Raw genomic sequence first — 22,678 nt, forward strand, 5'->3', positions numbered from 1 at the left:
TGGTCTTGAACTACTGACCTCAAGTGATCCACCTGCCTCAGCCTCCCAAAGTGCTGGCATTACAGGTGTGAACCACCATACCCAGCCTTTTTTTCCCTTCCCCACCAGTCACTGCAACCTCTGCCTTCTGGGTTCAAGCGATTTTCCCGCCTCATTCTCCGGCGTAACTGGAATTACAGGTGCCCGCCCAGCTAATTTTTTTTTTTTTTTTGAGACAGAGCCTCACACTGTCACCCAGGCTGGAGTGCAGTGGCATGATCTCGGCTCATTGCAACCTCCGCCTCTAGGGTTCAAACGATTCTCCTGCCTCAGCCTCCTGAGTAGCTGGGATTACAGGCACGTGCCACCATGCCCGGCTAATTTTGTTTTGTTTTTTGCTTTTTTGAGACAGAGTCTCACTCTGTGGCCTAGGCTGGAGTGCAGTGGTGTGATCTCGTCTCACTGCAACTTCCGCCTCCCGGGTTCAAGCGATTCTCCTGCCTCAGCCTCCCGAGTAGCTGGGACTACAGGCACGTGCCACCACACCCAGCTGATTTTTCATATTTTTAGTAGAAACGGGGTTTCACCGTGTTAGCCAGACTGGTCTTGATCTCCTGATGTCATGATCCACTCACCTCAGCCTCCCAAAGTGCTGGGATTACAGGCACGAGCCACTGCACCCAGCAATTTTTGTATTTTTAGTAGAGAAAGGGTTTCATCATGTTGGCCAGGCTGGTCTTGAACTCCTGAACTTGTAATCCACCCGCCTCAGCCTCCCAAAGTGCTATGATTACAGGCGTGAGCCTCCGCGTCTAGCCTTTTCTGTTTTTAGTAGAGACGGAGTTTCACCATGTTGGCCAGGCTGGTCTCAAAATCTGACCTCATGATTCGCCTGCCTCGGCCTCCCCTTCTTTCGATTTGAAACTTGCCACCACTATCATCATCTGATCTCTGTCTTGAAATGTGATACCAGACTTTAGAGTGTGACATTTAAACTTTGACCAGTCAAGGCAGTCCCTGGGGAGAAAGGTAGGGGAATAGTGGGGCTCCACATATAATGAATAGTTTGGGGTATACCTCTCAGTGCTGATTATCATGGAAGACAGAACTCCAAGTCATCTTATACTGCCCCTAACTAGCACTAGTAAGAACTTTCTAGATAAATGCTGGTGGGCTGAGATAACAATGTCTTCACAGTCCAGCCATGGGCATGAGGCTTTTGGCAGAGAAACAGCTTGACCCTTTGCGTAGGTCATGGGAACTGGGGTATTTGCCTAGCAAACCATCCTCTAGTCTGGCTTCTATTCTCATACTGTTCTTGTAGCCAGAAACAGACTCTGAAGCCATCGAGGATGGTCACTTTCAAGAGCGTAGGCCTTGTTACCAAATCCTGCCCTGTAGGACAGTAGTCAGGTCTGATACTTCCTTTTAGTTAGTGGTCTTGGGTGTAATACCACCTGTTGAGAAAAAGAACAATTGACAGCCAAGCATCTGGAAAGAGGGGGATAACTGGATAACCTTGCCTAGGAGCTGTGACCTGCTGCTTCTCTCACTGTCTCCTGGACTCTGTGTTCTGTTACTCATCTCTGTATTTGGCATACCTTAAGATGGTAGTAGCCAATATTTACTAATCATCTACTGTTTTCTAGTCACTGTCCTGAGCATTTTATTCATTCGGTCTTCACAGCATTCTTAGGACATAAGAGCTATCATCTCTATATTCCCTATTCCAACAGATAAATTAAATGACTGGCTCAAGGTCATTTAGCTAAATTAATAAGCGGCAAAACCAGAATAGAAATCCCTGTGGCCTGGGTTCGTATCTGCTGCTTAAGTCACTCCCACTGTAGGCACTGCTGTCAGCCTTGCCTTCAAAAGTTAGGTGGTTAAAGAGGAAACTAACAAGTAGTTCTTCTGAGTCCCATTCATTTTCTGGAAGTCACTGAGTCAGACCCTGGCAAATGAGAGGCAATTACGACAGGAGCCCTGTCTTGATGAGTAGATAGACCATGCTGTGGCAAGTCCTGGAAGACAGTTGAGCAGAGATCAGGCATTTTTCACATCTTCTGGTCATGAGTAGACAAGGCTGCCTGAAAGATTTTCTGGAAAAGAGTAGTCTGTAGAGCTGCGGAGTCAAGTATTATTCAGACGGTACCCAACATTTAATAAATTTCTACTTGGTGTTGAGCATACAATGGGGAATAAAACTGTCTTCATGGAGATTACTAGAAAAGGGAGAGAACAGATTAACATAGTACATAAAAATGTCAATTAGTGGTAAGTGCTCTGAAGAAAAAGCAAGCAGAGTAATGGGATAGAGAGCAAATGAGGGGTTATGCTGCTTTAGATAAAGCGATCACTTCTTTGAGAAAGTGATACTGAAGCAGTGACCTGAATGAAGCAAGGACCAAGCTGTTGAGTAAGTTGGAGCATTAGTTCAAATTGCCGATCCATTCAATTGATCCGCCACCCAAGCAAGAGAATACATTCTCTCCAACAGCTTGCAGGGGCCGGATCGCCCTCCTGTGCTGTTCTGCCTAGCTCTTGGGTCCAGAGTTCTGGTGAATGATACTGTTCTTTGTCAGGGCCCCCTGGGTGGAAAGAAGATAACTAGCAGGAAGGCTCAGGGCCCCGCACTCTCGGGGCTGCTAAGACATTTGTGCAAGGGAGGTGTTTTGCCTTGGTGTTTCCATCACACTCACAGTTATTTCTCCTTTTCCCCCTTTAGTTTGAAGGATGACCTCTAGGAAGAAAGTGTTGCTGAAGGTTATCATCCTGGGAGATTCTGGGTAAGTTTCTCGTGAATTTGAGCTAACAGATTGGCTCAGAGCTAAGCCTCTCTGCTGCGGAGCCCACACCGTCTGTGCTGCCACTTCCTGCTTTCATAGTGGAGGCTTAGGGCCTTACATATTTCCCTGCATGGCAGAAATTTAGATGATCCCTTGTTACATAACCTTTTGTTCTCTGGTTTTTAGCATGATTTTTGTGGGGAGCAGATGACTATTTGAACTCAACTAAGGATAGGCATTTTCATGGAATCCCTTTTCTCCAAGCCGGCCAGGCTGAGGAGTCTTCCTTACGTAGATGTATTGCCATTGGCATCTGGCCTAGCAGGTGTGTGTTCTTAGCACACCATACAGTATCTTCCTGCTGTTACATAGATGTATTGCCATTGGCATCTGGCCTAGCAGATGTGTGTTCTTAGTGTACCATACAGTATCCTCCTGCTGCTGTGCCTGCTTCAGGTCTATCTGCAAAAGAGCCTGGGATGGCAGAACTGGGTTCTGATTCTAGATGTGCCACTAACCATGTAGCTTACTCTAATGGCTCTTAAGATTCTGTGGTAGGTTTGGTGAGGTGGCTTATGCCCGTAATCTCAGTGCTTTGGAGGCTGAGGGGAGGATTGCTTGAGCACAGGAGTTTGAGACCTGTCTCTACAAAAAAAATTTAGCTAGGTGCCGTACCTGTAGTCCCAGCTTCTGGGGAGGCCGAGACGAGAGGATGGCTTGAGCCCAGGAGTTTGAGGCTGTAGCAAGCTATGATCATGCCATTGCACTGCAGCCCGAGTGACAGAGCAAGACCCCAACTCTTAAAATAAAAAGATTCTGTGGTAGGCTTTTCAGACTTGGCATCTGAAGGGACCCATGAAAGCTTTGACTCATTGGAAGCTTATATATTTTTAAAAATAACAACAATAGCACATGCAGGTGTGCTTCTTTAGTCCAAAGTCCCCTGTCTTTCCTTTGAAAAGCCAGAGTTTTTTTTTATCTTGACTGGCTTATTTGAATCACCTGAAGAACCTTTTTTTGTATGCATGTGAGAGACAGGGTCTCGCCCTGTTGCCCAGAATAGAGTGAATGGTGCAATCACAGCTTATTGCAGCCTCAACCTCCTGGGCTCAAGTGATCCTCCCACCTCAGCCTCCAGAGTAGCTGGGACCACAAGTGTGCGCTACCACTCCTGGTTAAATTTTTGTATTTTTTGTAGAGACAGGGTTTCACCATGTTGCCCAGGCTGGTCTCAAACTCCAGCGCTCAAGCAATCCACTCGTCTCCCAAAGTGCTGGGATTACAGGCTTGAGCCACCATGCCCAGCCCTTGAAGAACCTTTTATTCGCTAGCATTTGCCCAGCCCCAGACCAGTGGGCTAGGGCCTAAATTTGTGCTGTCTTTCCTACCCCACAACTCCATCCCTGTTGGGATGGAAAGATAGTGCTTTTAGGCCTGCCTTACTCAAATGTGTGCAGAAAGTCTCACCGAGCCCTTATTTGATTCCAGGTTTTGCCACCTCTCCCCTTGGAGATTCTGGTTCAGGTGGTCTGGGTTGGAAAACACTGCTTTAGGCTGTCTAGGTACCTCCAGGTTCTTTAACACAAATATGAACATGTTCCTTTGTGGCAAAGGAAGGTGATATCACTGGGTATTTGGAAGGTTTTTGCATTATCTTTAGGTTGCCTTAACCTCATCACACAAAAATCACATATTGTCTCTTGCTGAGTTTTCTTACTGGAAAACATATTTGGAGGAGTATTTTTTGAAGTATGTTTGGTTTGGTGATATATTGGTGCTTTTTTTTGTTTGTTTTTGAGACGGAGTCTTGCTCAGTCGCCCAGGCTGGAGTGCAGTGGCCGGATCTCAGCTCACTGCAAGCTCTGCCTCCCGGGTTTACGCCATTCTCCTGCCTCAGCCTCCCGAGTAGCTAGGACCACAGGTGCCCGCCACCTCGCCCGGCTAGTTTTTTGTTTTTTTCAGTAGAGACGGGGTTTCACCATGTTAGCCAGGATGGTCTCGATCTCCTGACCTCGTGATCCACCCGTCTTGGCCTCCCAAAGTGCTGGGATTACAGGTTTGAGCCACCGCGCCCGGCCTATATTGGTGCTTTTTCTGCTTCAGATTTTAAACTTTAAAGCAGCAAATTGTCTGAGTGGTATATGTCTGCTCAAAGCCAAGATCTTCCTCCTGGTGTTACTTCATCAAGCTAAATAGGAGCCACTAAATGGAGAAACATCTAAGATAGCAGGGATACTGTTGGAATAGCAGAGCAGTCTTATTAGTGAAGCTTCTTTTAGAAGGAGTGTATTTGCTGGCATCCTTCTAGAATGGGAAAAATAATACTAGGCTCTACCATTTGACCTGGCTGTGCCAAAACATGTAAGCAGCTTTTCCACATCTGCCCCACATCTGTACCCTGTATTTTTACCCAGAGAGAAAGCACAAAACTTCAAAAGTATAATGCTGGGAAGGCTACTGGCATTGCCCTTTGCTGTGAGAGCAGTTTCTTGTCCTTCAGGTCAGGCAGATTCTTTTAAATGCTTCAAGTAATTCATGTCAGTTTCAGGACCTTCCTATTTGACTTATGCTTGTGGTTTTTCTCCAATTTCAGAGTCGGGAAGACATCACTCATGAACCAGTATGTGAATAAGAAATTCAGCAATCAGTACAAAGCCACAATAGGAGCTGACTTTCTGACCAAGGAGGTGATGGTGGATGACAGACTAGTCACAATGCAGGTAAGCATATGTCTTGGCTGTGCTAACCAGGCCTTGATAGTTCCTTTAGTCTTAATCTTTCCTCATGCGTAGACATTTTCCTTCCCTGTTCTTCAAATCTTATTATCCTGTTTGTAGATAATTGGCTGATACTCAGTTAAATTTGAATTTCGGATCAATAGTGAATACTTTTTTAGTATACTTCTTGTATATCTCAGATACAACTTGCTAAGACACACTAAAATTTCTTCTTTTTTAAAAAAAACTCAGATTTATCCTTTCTTGTTTTTTGTTGTTTTTGGTTTAGTTTGCTAAATTTGGCAACCTGCAGGTCTCTATCTTGTGTTTCTCTTGACATCCTTGCCCAGTACTTTAGGTAAACATCTTTGTCTCACCTCAGTAGTGAGACATAAAGTTTCTTTATTTTTTTGACTTTCTATTTAATATGTAACTTTAAGAGTTGTGTGTCTATTGAGCCAATCTGTTTTTTTTTTTTTTTTTTTAATGTATCAGCTTATTAATCTTTCAAGGGTTTCCCTTTCAACAGTTAGGATAAGATGTAGATTCTTCCATATGACTTGTTGAAAAGCCTTCACATTCTGGCTATAAACTATTATTCCTTTTTTTTTCCCCATTGAGTCATTTTGTTTGTATACATGTATTACATCCCTAGAAAAGAACCCCTGAAGGATGGATACCTTGAGCCCAGGAGTTCGAGCCTTCAGTGAACTGTGACTGCTCCATTATACTCCAGCCTGGGTGATGGAGTGAGACCCTGTCACTAAATTAAAAAAAAATAAAAATAAAAGAATCCCATGATTTTCCCTCCTGTATTTTCATCTCTTTCTTCATGGTCCGTGATGCCAACTGAGGTTGTCAGTACAACCTGACTTTGAAACCAAACTATTGGGATAGGAGTAGATTATTCTGTCACTTCTCTGGATCTTTGAGTTGCACATCAAATCTGGGGCCATTCATTCCAGTTTTAACCTGCCTGTGAGGTTCACAGTAATTTTCCCAGCTCTGTGATCACCAGCGATTTCAATTTTTCAATGTGATAATGTTTCATCTTCACACTTAGAACCAGACCATGACTTGGGAGCAGAGCCTAATAAGAACCTGGTGTTTGCCTTTGAGAGCATCAACCAAGACATTCCTGCACACCATTATGGAGGCAATGAAAGATGGTAGAAATAGCTGTTACTCACTTTTTTTGTCTCCTTCCAGTCCTTCCGAATCATGTGCTGCTCTTAACAGACTTGTGTTGGTGGGTATGTCTCTGCTTCCAGCAGGGCCTGTATACCCACCGGAAGTCTCCAACTTTTCGCTCAGATCTTTTGAAACTTCTATCTCTGTGGCAGTTGTTCTTTCCTACATGCTTCTAGAGGCAAATACAATTCCAATCCCATTGTAGTCCTAGCAAGTACCTGGCAGATAGTGGCGGCTCGCTGAAATGTGTGAATGATGTAGGTTAAAGGTAGAAGTTTGTACGTGTGTTGACCTCGAGCTGTGGCATGCTCCTAGAGGATCAGGACTCTTAATTGACTGACACTTCTAGGACAGAGCTAGTATGAATCTCTCATCCTCACCTTATCTGTACACATACACCTAGAGATCTTCAAAATGTAACTGCAGTTTAAGCAAGTCAAGCTTGAGAGTAGAACTGGAAAACCTTGGCCCAAGGAATTGGCAAAGCTTGTGTCTGCAGTTGTTGGAGAATCTCAGTCCCACTATCCACATGTACAGAAATCTTTGTCTCAAAGGATTTAACATAAATCCCTGTCAATCCTGGCAAAAACAAGGGTAAGACCACTCTGTAGGGACATTTACTACTGCAGGAGAGAAGATGAGTTCATAACCACATGAGGAAATAATGTGCCACAAGAGATGTTCACAATGACTAGAGATGTTCTAAAAAGAAATAGAAACCATAATGGAAAGGGATACTATAAAAAAATGAGGATATGGAAAACTTAGAACTTCAAGAAGTGAAAAAAATAGTATTGAAAGAAGCTAAATGAACAGTTAAACTGTAGATTAAATGCAGCTGAAAAAAGCAGTAAGCCATAAGAGCTGAGCATATTTTCTAAAAGAAGACTTAAAATTGTGAAGACCGAAAAGCAAAATCTTAAGAGCAACTATAGAAAAAAAGACATGACTTACAAAGGAACAACAGACTGACGAATTCTCAACAGAAGGCAGAAGGGAGTAGAATAACTTCAGGGAGCTGGGGTAAAGGCCCATCTGAAGATTCTCCATGTGTCGCAGCAAGACTCAGACTGCCTTTTGCTCAGGAAAAATAGAAATTCTCCAGCTGAGCTGTGGTTTTGATAGCCATGTGGGCCAGCGAATTCAGAAATCAGAGTTCGGCCCCTGCTGGGTGGGGGGTTGTCATAACAGTCCCGTCTGTGTTACTAAGCTGGGACCTTGGAGTGCTGCACCCCTGAAGTCAACCCCATCAGGAGATCCACAGGGCCCTGAGTGAGGTGAGGAAAGAGTGGAAAAAGATAACAAGTTCCCAAGAGATTGAAGCAAAGGATGGCCCTTGTGCTCTTGTAGCCAGCTTCAGATACTAGAAGTAAATGAAAATCATTGTCTCTGGACAAAGGCGTCATTATCCTGATCTTGAGGAATCCTCATGTGTTTTTCGAGGGCTTTTAGCAGCTTACAGTAAAATATAATCAAAATAAGAAAACAAGGCACCACAAGAAAGAACCAGTGAAAAACTTGCCTGGTAATTCCAGAGTTTTTTTTTTTTTTTTTTTTTTTAGAGATGGAGTCTCGCTCTGTCGCCCAGGCTGGGGTGCAGGGGCCGGATCTCAGCTCATTGCAAGCTCTGCCTCCCGAGTTCACGCCATTCTCCTGCCTCAGCCTCCCGAGTAGCTGGGACTACAGGCGTCCACCACCTCGCCCGGCTAGTTTTTTGTATTTTTTAGTGGAGATGGGGTTTCACCATGTTAGCCAGGATGGTCTCGATCTCCTGACCTTGTGATCCACCCGTCTCGGCCTCCCAAAGTGCTGGGATTACAGGCTTGAGCCACCGCGCCCGGCCCAGAGTGTTTTTTATATTTAAAGAAATACGGAGCATACAGAGTTTGTTATATGAGATGAATAAATCCTAGAGAACTGTACAGCATAGTGCCTGTAGTTAACAATACTATATTGTACACTTAAAATTTTGCATGCTGAATGCAATGGCTCATGCCTGTAACCCTAGTGCTTTGGGAGGCCAAGAGAGGAGTTCCAGACTAGCCTGGGCAAAATAGCAACATTTCATCTCTACAAAAAATTTTTTAAAAAGAATGTACTTATTTTAAGTGTTCTTATCACAAAAAGTAATAATAAGAGGATGGGGGAGAACCTTTTGATGAGTAGGTTTGTGACTTCTCTCCAAACTCATTGAGTTCTGTGCATTGGATTATTAGATATGTGCACCTTTGTATGTCAGCCATATCTCACTAAAGGGGCTTTGGTTAAATATAAGATAATCTTTTAATCTGCAGAGAAGAAACGAAACAGTTAACATTGATGTGGGGAGAAAATGAAGCACAATCAGTGAAATTTGGAAATTCAGAGAATGCTGCTAAAGCACAGCAGATTGGCCACACCAGAAAAGTGTTGGAAGAATGAAAGAAAAATGGCAGGAAATATGAAAGAGATAAGTGAAAGTGAGAAGGTTGGACCTACTTTTAATCAGTCTCAGAAGGTGTAAGGAGAGAATAATAGATCAGAGATGATATTTGCTGAGGATTTTCCAGAACTGATGTGGCACCAGTCCACTGACTCAGGAAGCCCAAATTCCAGGAAGGATAAATAAAAAGAATTCTGTATAAGTCATAGTGAAATTAAAAAAAAAAAAAAAAAGACTTAAAAATAGACTGAGGAAAACTTGACAAGCGCAGCACTGAGGCTGCCAGGTGACTCCTGGCAGTAGCAGCAGAGCCCAGCAGGCAGTGGGGTATGTTGGGAAAGAGACGGGCAGCACAGTGTTCTGTCTCTGCTGAAATAACCCTCCTGAATGAAAGAGTACGTTATGTCTTTAAGGGCTAGTGGCAAAAGTTCTAAAGGATAACTCCAGGCAGAAAGTGATTTCACATAGATAGGTCTGAAGGAAGAACACTTTAATAGTATACTTGTATCTATTTTTGGAATCATGAGTATGTAACTTCCAAAGTAATATGAGGAAACAAAGATCAGAACTATATAATCTAATGTGTAGGGAAATATTAGTGACTGCTGTGTTTCTTGTTTTTTAAAGTTCTCTATACTGTTCAGAAAGAATCTGGAAATTGATTAGTATCTTAGATGGAATCAAATAGGCATGAAAAATTTCCACAGAACATATTGTGAGTTCATAGTAATTTAAACAGTGATATTAGTACAGTGATACACAGAGCACAGGAACAGAGGGCACAGGGTGCACCTCTCTGGTAATACATGGGGAGAAGGGTGTTGTAGGGTGTGTATTATTTATTTATTTATTTATTTATTTATTTATTTATTTTTGAGGCGGAGTCTCACTCTGTCGCCCAAGCTGGAGTGCAGTGGCGCAATCTTGGCTCACTGCAACCTCTGCCTCTCGGGTTCAAGTGATTCTCCTCCCTCAGCCTCCCGAGTAGCTGGGACTACCAGTGAATGCCACCACATCAGCTAATTTTTTGTATTTTTAGTAGAGATGGGGTTTCACCATGTTAGCCAGGGTGGTCTTGATCTCCTGACCTCGTGATCCGGCCACCTCAGCCTCCCAAAGTGCTGAGATTACAGGCGTGAGCCACCACGCCCAGCCTATTTTTTATTTTTTTTGAGACAGGAGTCTTGCTGTCGCCCAGGCTGGAGTGCAGTGGCCTGATCTCGGCTCACTGCAACCTCCACCTCCCCAATTGAGGTGATTCTCCTGCCTCAGCCCTCTGAGTAGCTGGGATTACAGGCGCCTGCCACCATGCCCAGGTAATTTTTTGTATTTTTTTTTTTTTTTTTAGTAGAGATGGGGGTTTCATCATGTTGGCCAGGCTGGTCTCGAACTCCCGACCTCAGGTGATCCACCCACTTCAACCTCCCAAAGTGTTGGAATTACAGACGTGAGCCACTGCGCCCAGCCAGTAGGGTAAATAAGTGGGACCAGGACAGGGCTTTACATTCTAGCTTGGGGGAACCAGAGGATTAAGACCTGAAGGTGGAAAAAATACAAAGTGAAAACTTTAAAAATGAAAATAGTGAATACTTTTCCCCTCTGGCATTTGAAAGTACAGAAAGTACAAATCACTGGGTGAGGTGGCTCAAGTCGGTAATCCCAGCACTTTGGGAGGCCGAGACGGGTGGATCATGAGGTCAGGAGATCGAGACCATCATGGCTAACATGGTGAAACCCTGACTCTACTAAAAAAAAACACAAAAAGCGCCGGGCGCAGTGGCTCAAGCCTGTAATCCCAGCACTTTGGGAGGCCGAGATGGGTGGATCACGAGGTCAGGAGATCAAGACCATCCTGGCTAACATGGTGAAACCCCGTCTCTACTAAAAAATACAAAAAACTAGCCGGGCGAGGTGGCGGGCGCCTGTAGTCCCAGCTACCCGGAAGGCTGAGGCAGGAGAATGGCGTAAACCCGGGAGGCAGAGGTTGCAGTGAGCTGAGATCCGGCCACTGCACTCCAGCCTGGGTGACAGAGCCAGACTCTGTCTCAAAAAAAAAAAAAAAAAATGCAAAAAGCTAGCCGGGCAAGGTGGCGGGCGCCTGTAGTCCCAGCTACTCGGGAGGCTGAGGCAGGAGAATGGCGTAAACCCGGGAGGCGGAACTTGCAGTGAGCTGAGATCCCGCCACTGCACTCCACTCCAGCCTGGGCGACAGAGCAAGACTCCGTCTCAAAAAAAAAAAAAAAAGTACAAATCATAAAATGTTGAAGATTGATAATAGATTACATTAAACATCTGTATAACAAGATTCCCAGACTAACAAAAGCAAACCACACAAGCAGGTGAAAAAGATGATAATGCCTAGTAGTATCCAAGCAGTAAGCAACCTGGTGGATGCTAGAATATAGGGAGTTAAACAGCCTCAGGTTGATGGTAGGAGTGTAGTAATGAGTACAACCTTTTCAGTAGAAACTGCCGCTCTGTTCCCCAGTGTTGAACATACACTTACACAGCAACAGTCTGAGTGTATGGCCTAGAGAAACTTCATGTCTGGGCATGACGTCTGAGGTGTAACGAGAGTTATCATTGCAGCCTTGCATGGGTAGTGAAAAACTGCAAATAACTCAAATGATCTGGGAAACTAAGTGTAGTCTGTTAAGGCAATGAAATATTATATAACTGTTAACTTTTGGGAGTGAAAAAAGACAAGTTGCAAAAAGCTGTACAGAATGATACTATTTATGTAAGGTATCTCTTCAGGAGCATTTGCTTGTGGTAAAGAAGGCAGAAAATGCAATGGGGGAAGGGTTAACTCTTGGAAAAAATGGATTAAAATAACAGTGTTAATTTTTGTAACATCAGAGTATTGGGTAGATAGTTATAAGGGTATAATTTTAAATGGAGAAAACAAAACATTTTGAGACAAGCAGGTTGGCTGGTTTCCTGTTTTGATGTAGTCTAGAGAAAAAGAACAAAAGCCCCTTACTCAAGCTGTAGCTTACCTAACTTCCAGACAATCAGCAGCAAAAAATCCCAAGAAACTGTTATCATAAGTTCCTGCTTCATGGGGCTAGGGACCTCCCTGGGGCCCCCCGGCATGTGCAGTTAGACTTCAACTTATAGTTCTTTTTCCTCATTTTAATGTTAAAAATCACACCCAGGGTGGAGATTTAACCTGCTAGTGCTACACGCAATTTGTGAAGAAGCATGTTTAGCCACTGTGCATGCCCTAGAGAAACCCCTCCTATATACATACCCTGACATCACCCCTCCCCATAGGAAGGCCCTTTAAAGTTAACTCCCACACTGCTTTCAGAGAACAGCTGCCCCTTTCCTTTTGCAGTGCTAGCTCACTATGCACAAGCTAAATAAACTTTCACTTTCTCTTTGCTATTGTGTCTGGTGATCTCTCTTGATTTCTGTCATGGAAGATTCCAAGAACCCAGGTCACTTGTTAACAATTTCAATTAAAATATTAAAAAATTTAAAGATCACAGCCATAGGACTGTACTTGTTGATGTTTTGATAAATATGGCCTTTACTTTTGTAAATTCAAAGTTAAATTAATTTTGGTAACTTTCTAGGAACCCATCAACTTGTTGACTTTTCTTTTTGAAAGTATTACTTTGCCTTCTCTGAGTTCCAGATGATGAATTGGTTCCACCTAACAGTAACAGAGTTCTTATGTAATTCTGCTTGTAGGAGTCTTCCTGAAAAAAAAGCCATTTGAAATACAGAAAAAGCTCTCTATGCTAATATTCATTGCTGAGTTGTTTATAATTATAGTAGATTGGCAACAATATTTTCTTAAAAACAGGAATGAATGGTTCACTAAATCTGTTGGGCAGCAGTAAAGTCCAGTGAACCTGCTCTCCCACGTCACCCCATCTGCTGTTGCCAGAGTGCCCTAGTGCCTGACGGGGTAAAGGGGAGGAATGTGGGAGAATGTGGAGAGTGTCACATGTGCAGTTTCCAGTCAGCTCCAGAAAACCTCTCCACGCAAATAACTAGAACAAGACATGAACTCCTTCCTGTGTGGGAGGATGCCAAGTGTTCGTTTGTTTGTTTGAGAATGGGGCCATTTCTCCACTGACAGAGATGCATACATATTCAGTGTAGAACATTGGAGAACCAGGAGAGCACATAAATGAGTACTACCAGCAGCCCTGATCCTGTTTAGTCTACATGTGTGGACTTAGTTTATTGTATCTGGGGAAGGGAGCATTTAGTGCCCTAACCTGCTGAGAGGCAGTGGAATCATGAGAGATAAATTTGTCTTTTTTGCCCTTCATCCTTATATCTGAGTTATCATCATGTTTGTCTGGCTCTGTTTGAGTTCCTGTTACGGATCTAGGGCAGTAAGTATACCCAGCCTTGCTCTTAAACCTAGCATGGCAGTGAATGATGTGACCAGCTTAGAGGTGGTCAGTAGTACCTGGTTTAATCGGGTGTGTGTTCTCATTGTCTTTCTCTTGATCTCTTTCTGTCAAGAGTTTTTCATTTGTTTTGTTTTTTAATTGAGGTATAATACAAATGAAATATAACATGCTAATCTTTTTTGTTGTTTAGGCTAACTTTTCTCTTTTTTTTTTTTGAGACAGAGTTTTGCTCTTGTCGCCCAGGCTAGAGGGTAGTGGCACGATCTCGGCTCACCACAACCTCTACCTCCCGGGTTCAAGAGATTCTCCTGCCTCAGCCTCCCAAGTAGCTGGGATTACAGGCGTGCACCACCACGCCTGGCTAATTTTGTATTTTTAGTTGAGACGGGATTTCTCCATGTTGATCAGGCTGATCTCAAACTCCTGACCTCAGGTTAGCCACTGTTGCTAGCTAGGCAAACTTTTCATACAGTAAAATGCATAGATTGAACTGTATCATTTGTGAGTCATCACCTCACTTCCCTGTATTTCCATTGCTCTCAGAAAGTTCCCAGAGTACCTAAATTTTATTTATAGTTCAAATTTTACACACTTACCTAAATGTGACCACTACTTGGATCAAGATATAAGAAATTTCTAGCGCCCTGGAGATTGGACTCAATGTCACCTGCTCATAGACAGACACATACTTACATACAATATTTGTGAGGATTGTTGCAGATACTCTGGTGCTGAAATTTGCTTCCTGAAGTCTGGTGTCATTTGTCTTTGTGGGTGACCTCACAATCTAACCCATTTCTTCTGGCACCCCCTGCATACATGCTCCTTGTGCTCTGCCTAGCACTATCCCAAGGAATAAATGTTTTGTCTCTCACAGATATGGGACACAGCAGGACAGGAACGGTTCCAGTCTCTTGGTGTGGCCTTCTACAGAGGTGCAGACTGCTGTGTTCTGGTATTTGATGTGACTGCCCCCAACACATTCAAAACCCTAGATAGCTGGAGAGATGAATTTCTCATCCAGGCCAGTCCCCGAGATCCTGAAAACTTCCCCTTTGTTGTGTTGGGAAACAAGATTGACCTCGAAAACAGACAAGTAAGTACCAACAATGATAGATATCGTCACAGGCACCTGCTCCCAAGGGGCCTTGTGAATTTGGAGGGTTCTCTGCTAAGGTCACATGGCTCTCTCTAGGAAGTGCTGGTGGGAGTCTTGATCACCCTATGCCAGCCCTTCAGGCCAACTGCCTTTAAGGACTGGGACCCAGGTGACCTGGGTTAAGTCCCCATCCTGCCCCCAGCTGGCTGTGACTTTGGGCCATTGTCTTGGCTGTCTCAGCTTCAGTTCCCTTTCTGCACTTTGAAGGAGGGAATTCAGTTTTGTCATTCTCAATAGTGCCCTCCCAGTACCTCCAGGCCGTGCCTGGATCTCCATGTGTGCAGAATATTGCTTTGGGCTTTGAGTGAAATTGCTGTACTATAGTTTCAAATATCATTTCTGTTGGAAACATAGACTCTTTGATTAATTACGACTACGTTTATTTCTGACCGTGGATCTTTTTTTCCTCCCCTTCCTAAGTGACTTAGTCCTCATCTCTTGGCTGAAAATGGGCTAGGGGTTGGGGAAGGAGTGAGAATGTGTGAGTGGCATGGGTGACATCACACTAGCAGTAATGGTAAAGGGACTATAAACCTTAAGACCAAGCTGCTGGGCATTTCCTGTCCTGGGATTTCTGAGGTCCCAGTAAACACTCCTCATTTCTTCCCAGACTGGCTTCTTACTCCATTCACAAATAGTTTTTAAGTATAACTGAGGGTCAGAAGGTATGAGCTGTAGACTGAGACAGGCTTTGAGCTCTCTAGCTGAATCCTAGCTATCCTGACCATAGCCAGCAGGGCGAGTTTGGACGGGTCTACAGGTCTCCTCCAACACCCTCTTTCCCCACATCTGTGTCCTCACCTGTACCACCTGTAGACAAGGGACCATGACACTTCCTGGGGAGGATGGAGTCAGTGCTAGCTGCTTCTATCATGAGCCTGTGTGCACCCTACTTCTCCTTTCAGGTGGCCACAAAGCGGGCACAGGCCTGGTGCTACAGCAAAAACAACATTCCCTACTTTGAGACCAGTGCCAAGGAGGCCATCAACGTGGAGCAGGCGTTCCAGACGATTGCACGGAATGCACTTAAGCAGGTGGGTCTCCCACAGCTGACATGCCCACTCTTGTGATGCCCGACTACTGACCCAGTCCCTGCCTGGCCTCCTGCCCTTAATCTTCTTCCCTAACCCACTCTTTTCTATGTAGCCAGAATACCCTAAGTGTTCATCTGGGAAGGTTATGACATGTTCTGCTTAAGCTTCCAGAAACCCCACTTTGGAGAAATAATCTAAAAGATGTAGAGGCTGGGAAGACTGAGACTGCCCTTTTTTTACTAGGCTTGTTCTTATTTTCTTGACTGCGATTAGGAGATCAGGTCACTGGGAGACCCCTGATCAGATTGCTGCTCTATTTAAGAAGGAAATTAACTTGAATACAAATTCCAGCTCTGCTGCCTACCAATCATTATATCTGGTTTGGGCTTAAAAAAAAAATATTATGGCCAGGCACGGTGGCTCACGTCTATAATCCTAGCAGTTTGGGAGGCCAAGGCAGGTCGATCACTTGAGGTCAGGAGTTTGAGACCAGCCTGGCCAACATGGTGAAACCCCATCTCCACTAAAAAATAAAAAGAAAATTAGCCAGGCCTGGTGGGGGTTGCCAGTCATCCCAGCTACTCGGGAGGCTGAGGCAGGAGAATTGCTTAAACCCAGGCGGCAGAGGTTGCAGTGAGCCAAGATTGCACCACTGTACTCCAGCCTGGGTGACAGAGTGAGACTCTGTCTCAAAAAAAAAATTAAAAAAAAAAATTATATCCGAACTTCTACCCCCTCACCTGAAAAATGGGAATACCTGCTTTTGCAGGGTGATTATGAAGATTAAATGAGACAGACTCTTTCAGCTCTCACATACTGACAGGTAACTTTTTTCCTTAGGAACAGTTAAGTAAACAACACAAGGAAGGAAATGTAGGAAAACTGTTCAAGGAATACAATACCTAGAATTTCTTATTTACTGTTTCTGTGATTAGATACAACCACTCATGCGAGTTGAAAGTCTGTTTTATGTACAACTCTGTTAGGGGCAGTGGTGATTAAGGCAGGTCACGAGGCCTCATCAGACAGTGTCTGGGGGTGGTCAGAGGTGTGACAGCTTTGGGGGGATGCATAGAGCACTTGAAGCACATAGTGGCTGTGAAGGGCAAGGCAGATTCTGCTGACTCCAGGAAGCCAGCAGAATGAAGGTAATGGCTTTCAGCAGGACAGAGAGTTGTTTGGAATGGTTGCTCCAAGGACCAGGGAAATTCTGGCATGAGTGGGGTCCGCACTAAGTGTTCCAGAATGAAAGGGACAGACCTACTCAATGAGGAAATTGTTCCACCCAGAATGCCAGGAGAGCCCTCAAGTGGTAAGGAAAAGACCGAGATGCAGACTTAGCCACCCTCACCCACGAATAATAAACGGTTGTGTTTTTCTTAATGTTCATACAAGGGAATGGAAATCCAAATACGTGTAGGATAGTGTTTCCCACCTGTTTCCCTGTTGCCTGGCATCACCGTCTGAGTTTTTCGCTTCCATCACTACTGTCCCTGTTGTCTTCATGCTTTTATTTTTAGAGTTAGCCCCTAAGGAGTTAGATTGTTACATTGGAGGGTCTGTTTTAGTATAAGTTAGGGTGCCAGGTTGCTTTCCCCAAGGGGAATAACATTTCAGCAGCGTGGGCTTGCTTTGTTCTACCTCCTTGCCAGCAAGCAATAGGTGTCACTTGTCACTCTGCTGACATTGCCAATCTTTGGGTGTATAAATTGCCACCATTGTGGCTACTGGTCCCTCTGAGTCCCTCTCCCTGGGGCTTAGCCATTTGCATTTTCTCTGCTGCACACAGCCAGCACACAGCACATGGTTGGGCCTCTCTCGGTTCTCATGAGCTGCTGGTGAATTGAAGTTAATTCTACTTGCATTTCAAGTGACTTTTTCAACTCTGTGGTATTTTTAAGTCCTTTGAACATAGGAAAAAAGTAATTTTTTATTTGGGTATGTCATTTTAAGTTTCTGTGTTTCCTGTGTCTACATCAGATTTTTCTCTAATTCAGCTGGAGTTTGTTTTGGCGTATGGCAGGAAAGAGAGACTTGCTTTTTCTTTCAGAGAACTCAGCCAGTTGTTTGAAATCATTCGGCTATGTTACATAAGTCGTTTCCCTCCCTGAATAGACTGTGGCCTGTGCTAAATGCTCATATGTGCTGGGATCTGTTTCTGGTCTCTCCAGTCTGTTCTGGTGATGTCCATGCCATGTTCCCTTATCTGGACTGTCTTGATTTCACTGCCTGATGAGGCAAGTTTCCTCTTGCCACATTTTTTTTTGGGGGGGGGGGGGGGGCGTGGAGTCTTGCTCTGTTGCCCAGGCTGGAATGCAATGGCATGATCTCAGCTCACTGCAACCTCCGCCTCCCGGGTTCAAGTGATTCTCCTGCCTCAGCCTCCCAAGTAGCTGGGATTACAGGCATCCGCCACAACACCTGGCTAATTTTGGTATTTTTTAGTAGAGATAGGGTTTCACCATATTGGCCAGGCTGGGCTCGAACTCATGTTGTGATCCACCCGCCTCAGCCTCCCAAAGTGCTGGGATTATAGGCGTGAGCCACCCCGCCCTGCCTGCCACATTATTTTTTAATAATTTTGTTTCAATTCCACGATTTTCCTCTCTTACCTTCCACACCCCAAATAAAACTCTGTTGAGATTTTGACTGGAATTTTTTTCTTCAGGCCCACTGTTTTCCCCATTGATTGCAGTTTTGTTGCAGCTGTTGCATTAGTCTGCTCAGACTGCATTAACAAAACCCCACAACATGGGTGGGTCCAACAACAGACATTTTGTTTTCTCACAGTTCTGGAGGCCGGAAGTCCATGAGCAAGATGCTGGCACATTTTGTTTCTGGTGAGGGCACTCTTCTGGGCTCACAGACTGCTGTCTTCTCACTGTGTCCTCCCATGCCCTTTCTGCTGTTTGCAGAGAGGACACATGAGCAAGGTGTCTGTGGTGTCACCTCTTCTTATAAGGACACGAATTCTCTCAGATCAGGGCCCCACGCTGCAACCTCATTTAACCTTCATTCCTTCCTTACTCCAAATACAGCCACCTGAAGGGTTAGGGCTTCAACACAGGAGTTTTGGAGGAACACAAACATTCTGCCCGGCCAGGTGCGGTGGCTCACGCCTGTAATCCCAGCACTTTGGGAGGCCGAGGCAGGTGGATCACCTGAGGTCAGGAGTTTGAGACTAACCTGGCCAACATTGTGAAACCTCATCTCTACTAAAAATACAAAAAATTAGCTGAGTGTGGTGGTGGGCACCTGTAATCCCAGCTACGTAGGATGCTGAGGCAGGAGAATTGCTTGAATCTGGGAGGCGGAGGTTGCAGTGAGCTGAGATTGCACCATTGCACTCCAGCCTGGGCAACAAGAGCGAAACTCCATCTCAAAAAAACAAACATTCCGCCCATGATACCATTTTAGGTCTTGTTTCCGTTCCTTCAGTAAGATTGACTGATTGATTTTTTTTTTAGAGACAGGGTCTTGTTCTGTCAGTCAGGCTGCTACGCAGTGGTGCAATCGTCACTCACTGTAGCCTCCAACTTCTGGGCTCCAGTGATCTTTCCACTATAGCCTCTTAAGTAGGTAGGACTACAGACACACCCAAGCTATAATTGATTTGTAATAGGATCCTTTGCCTTTCACAGTAAACATATTCCTAGGTACTAGTGGCAATATAAAATGTCACTATTTGTAACAGCCAAAAAGTAAGAACAACTCAAATGTCCATCAACTGATAAGTGAATAAACAAAGGACAGCTTATCCATGCATTGTAATATTATTCAGCTATAAGAAGGAATGAAGTAGTGACACTTGCTGCCACATGGGTGCTAAGCAAAGGAAGCCAGTTGTAAAAAGACCGTATGTTGTATGATTCCATTTCAATGAAATGTCCAGCCTGGATGCAGTGGCTCCTGCCTGAAATCAAAGCACTTTGGGAGGCTGAGGCTGGAGGATCACTTAAAACCAGGAGTTTGAGATCATCTTGGGCAACATAGCAAGGCCCCATCTCTACTAAAAATTAAAAAATAGCTAGGCGTGGTGGCACGAGCTTATAGTTCCAGCTACTTGGGAGACTGAGACTGGAGGATTGTGTGAGTCCAGGAGTTAGAGGCTGCAGTGAGCTGTGATCATGCCATTGCACTCCAGCCTGGGCGACAGAGTGAGACTCTACCTTAAAAAAAAAAAAAAAAAAAACAGAAATTGCAGTCCACTGGAAGAAATGGGGAAAATTAAAATAAATAAATAATGTTTAAAAATTAAGTGTCCAGAATAATAGGCAAGTCTATTGAGACAGAAAGTAGATCAGTGCTTGCTGGGTCCAGGATGGTGTAGAATGGGAGTGGGAAGGAACTACTAATGGGCATAGGGTTTTTTTTGGGGGGTGATGAGAGTATTTTAGAGTTAATGTTGATGGTTGCCCAACTTTCTGAATATACTAAAAACCATTGAATTGTACACTTTATGGCATGTGAGTTAAAACCCAATAAAGCTATTAGGAGTGCAGTGGCACCATCTTGGTTCACTGCAACCTCGACCTCCTGGATTCAAGCAATTATCCTGCCTCAGTCTCCTGAGTAGCTGGGATTATAGGTGCTTGCCACCATGCCCGGCTAATTTCTGTATTTTTAGTAGAAACGGGGTTTCACCATGTTGGCCAGGCTGGTCTTGAACTCCTGACCTCAGGTGATCTACCTGCCTTGTCCTCCCAAAGTGTTGGGATTACGGGCATGAGCCACCATGCTCAGCCAAAGCTGTTATTTTTTTAAGTATGTATTCCTAGATGTGTTATACTTTTATAGCTATTGTGAATGGAATGATTTTTTTCCTAGATAACTTTTAATGAATAGAAACAGTTCCTGCTTTATCTGCAAATCCTAAAACAGTTACTGGCACACAAGTGCTCAATGTTTAAGTGATAATTGTTTTCCTGCACCCAAAAGTAGAATGCTGCTCCTCATTGGAAACATGTTACTTTAGCAAAGTCCCACTAAAATGACCATAGTCCATCTGCTCTGACACTTGTCACAGATGGTAATAAAATTCATTCACAGCTGCCTTTCCAGGCCTGCAGCATTTGGGAGACAAAGCTCTGCTAAACCTTTGGAAGAAAAAAGAGACCAGAGCAGAGGCCATTGGTCCAGAAAAGTGTATGGAATATGGGGAGGTAGGAGGAGTGTTCCAGGTTGAGAGGGCAGCTCATACTCAGCTCCAGCCACTTCACCTTGTGCACATACTGGCTGAGGGTTGCCAGATGTTTGAGAAAAACTAGAAATCCACACCATTGTTAACCATTGTCAGCTATAGGGAACGTACAGAAAGCATCTGAACTGGATGTGGATGTGGTCCCAGAGCTCCCAGATCATGATCTGATTGAAAACATATGTGAACTTCTGTCCTGATTGCTCAGTACAGACTGATGCTTCTCCTGGCAGGACACCTCTTCACGTTGACCTGGAGTTGTCACAAAAGCTTTTTCTCTTGCTACTCCCTGAGCATGGCACCTTCTGCCAGAGTGTTCCCTTAACTGTGTGGGCAGGCTCTGCTCCACAGCTCCCGGCCCACTCTGCCCAAGCAGAAGTGAGCCCCTCCTGGGCAGAAAGGGCCCGCAATGAGGGCTGAAATGTTTCAATTGCCTGAGTAACCAACTTTCTCTGTCTCCTTGTCCAGGAAACGGAGGTGGAGCTGTACAACGAATTCCCTGAACCTATCAAACTGGACAAGAATGACCGGGCCAAGGCCTCGGCAGAAAGCTGCAGTTGCTGAGGGGGCAGTGAGAGTTGAGCACAGAGTCCTTCACAAACCAAGAACACACGTAGGCCTTCAACACAATTCCCCTCTCCTCTTCCAAACAAAACATACATTGATCTCTCACATCCAGCTGCCAAAAGAAAACCCCATCAAACACAGTTACACCCCACATGTCACACACACACACACACACACACACACACACACACACACACACCTGACGTAATCAAACTCCAGCCCCTGCCCATGATGGCTCTTGGGGTCTGCCTGCCCACCCACATGAGCCCGCGTGTATGGCAGCAGGACAGGCCAGCGGTGGATGTCATTCTGATACGGAGTTGGCATTGGAAGCTTATTCTTTTTGTCCACTGGAGAGAGAGAGAACTGTTTACAGTTAATCTGTGTCTAATTTTTTTTTAACGGTCTTGTGGTCTTTTTACCTCCCCTTTCCCCTCCCTCCTTGAAGGCTACCCCTTGGGAAGGCTGGTGCCCCATGCCCCATTACAGGCTCACACCCAGTCTGATCAGGCTGAGTTTTGTATGTATCTATCTGTTAATGCTTGTTACTTTTAACTAATCAGATCTTTTTACAGTATCCATTTATTATGTAATGCTTCTTAGAAAAGAATCTTATAGTACATGTTAATATATGCAACCAATTAAAATGTATAAATTAGTGTAAGAAATTCTTGGATTATGTGTTTAAGTCCTGTAATGCAGGCATATAAGATGGAGGGTTGAACCCTGTTTGGATTGCAGAGTGTTACTCAGAATTGGGAAATCCAGCTAGCGGCAGTATTCTGTACAGTAGACACAAGAATTATGTACACCTTTTATCAAAGACTTAAGAGCCAAAAAGCTTTTCATCTCTCCAGGGGGAAAACTGTCTAGTTCCCTTCTGTGTCTAAATTTTCCAAAAGGTTGATTTGCATAATACAGTAGTATGTACAATGGATAAATTGCCGTTATTTCAAAAATTAAAATTCTCATTTTCTTTCTTTTTTTTTCCCCCTGCTGCACACTTCAAAACTCCCCTTAGATCAGCATCCTACTATGAGAGTGAAAGGAAAACCCTCACAGATCTGTCCTAGTGATTTTTACCTTTGTTCTAGAAGGCGCTCCTTTCAGGGTTGTGGTATCCTTAGGTTAGCAGAGCTTTTACTCCTTTTCCCCACCCATCTCCCCAATATTGCCCATTATTAATTAACCTGTTTCTTTGGTTGGAACCCTGGCAGTTCTGCTCCCTTCCTAGGATCTGCCCCCAC

The 22,678-nt window shown here is 44.4% G+C and overlaps 1 protein-coding gene across 1 annotated transcript in view; it reads left to right on the forward strand.

Annotated features, from left to right (window-relative positions):
* Positions 1-22,396, forward strand: part of RAB7A (RAB7A, member RAS oncogene family) — an 84,643-nt gene extending 62,247 nt beyond the window's left edge. The window contains exons 2-6 of the mRNA XM_023215756.1: positions 2,708-2,768; positions 5,362-5,488; positions 14,352-14,570; positions 15,539-15,667; positions 21,333-22,396. Coding sequence (XP_023071524.1) covers positions 2,716-2,768; positions 5,362-5,488; positions 14,352-14,570; positions 15,539-15,667; positions 21,333-21,428 — 624 coding nt within the window. The 5' untranslated portion in view covers positions 2,708-2,715 and the 3' untranslated portion in view covers positions 21,429-22,396. The remainder of the gene's footprint in view (positions 1-2,707; positions 2,769-5,361; positions 5,489-14,351; positions 14,571-15,538; positions 15,668-21,332) is intronic.
* The last annotated feature ends 282 nt before the right edge of the window (positions 22,397-22,678 follow it).

Source organism: Piliocolobus tephrosceles, chromosome 2 (assembly GCF_002776525.5).
Source record: "Piliocolobus tephrosceles isolate RC106 chromosome 2, ASM277652v3, whole genome shotgun sequence".
NCBI lineage: Eukaryota > Metazoa > Chordata > Mammalia > Primates > Cercopithecidae > Piliocolobus > Piliocolobus tephrosceles.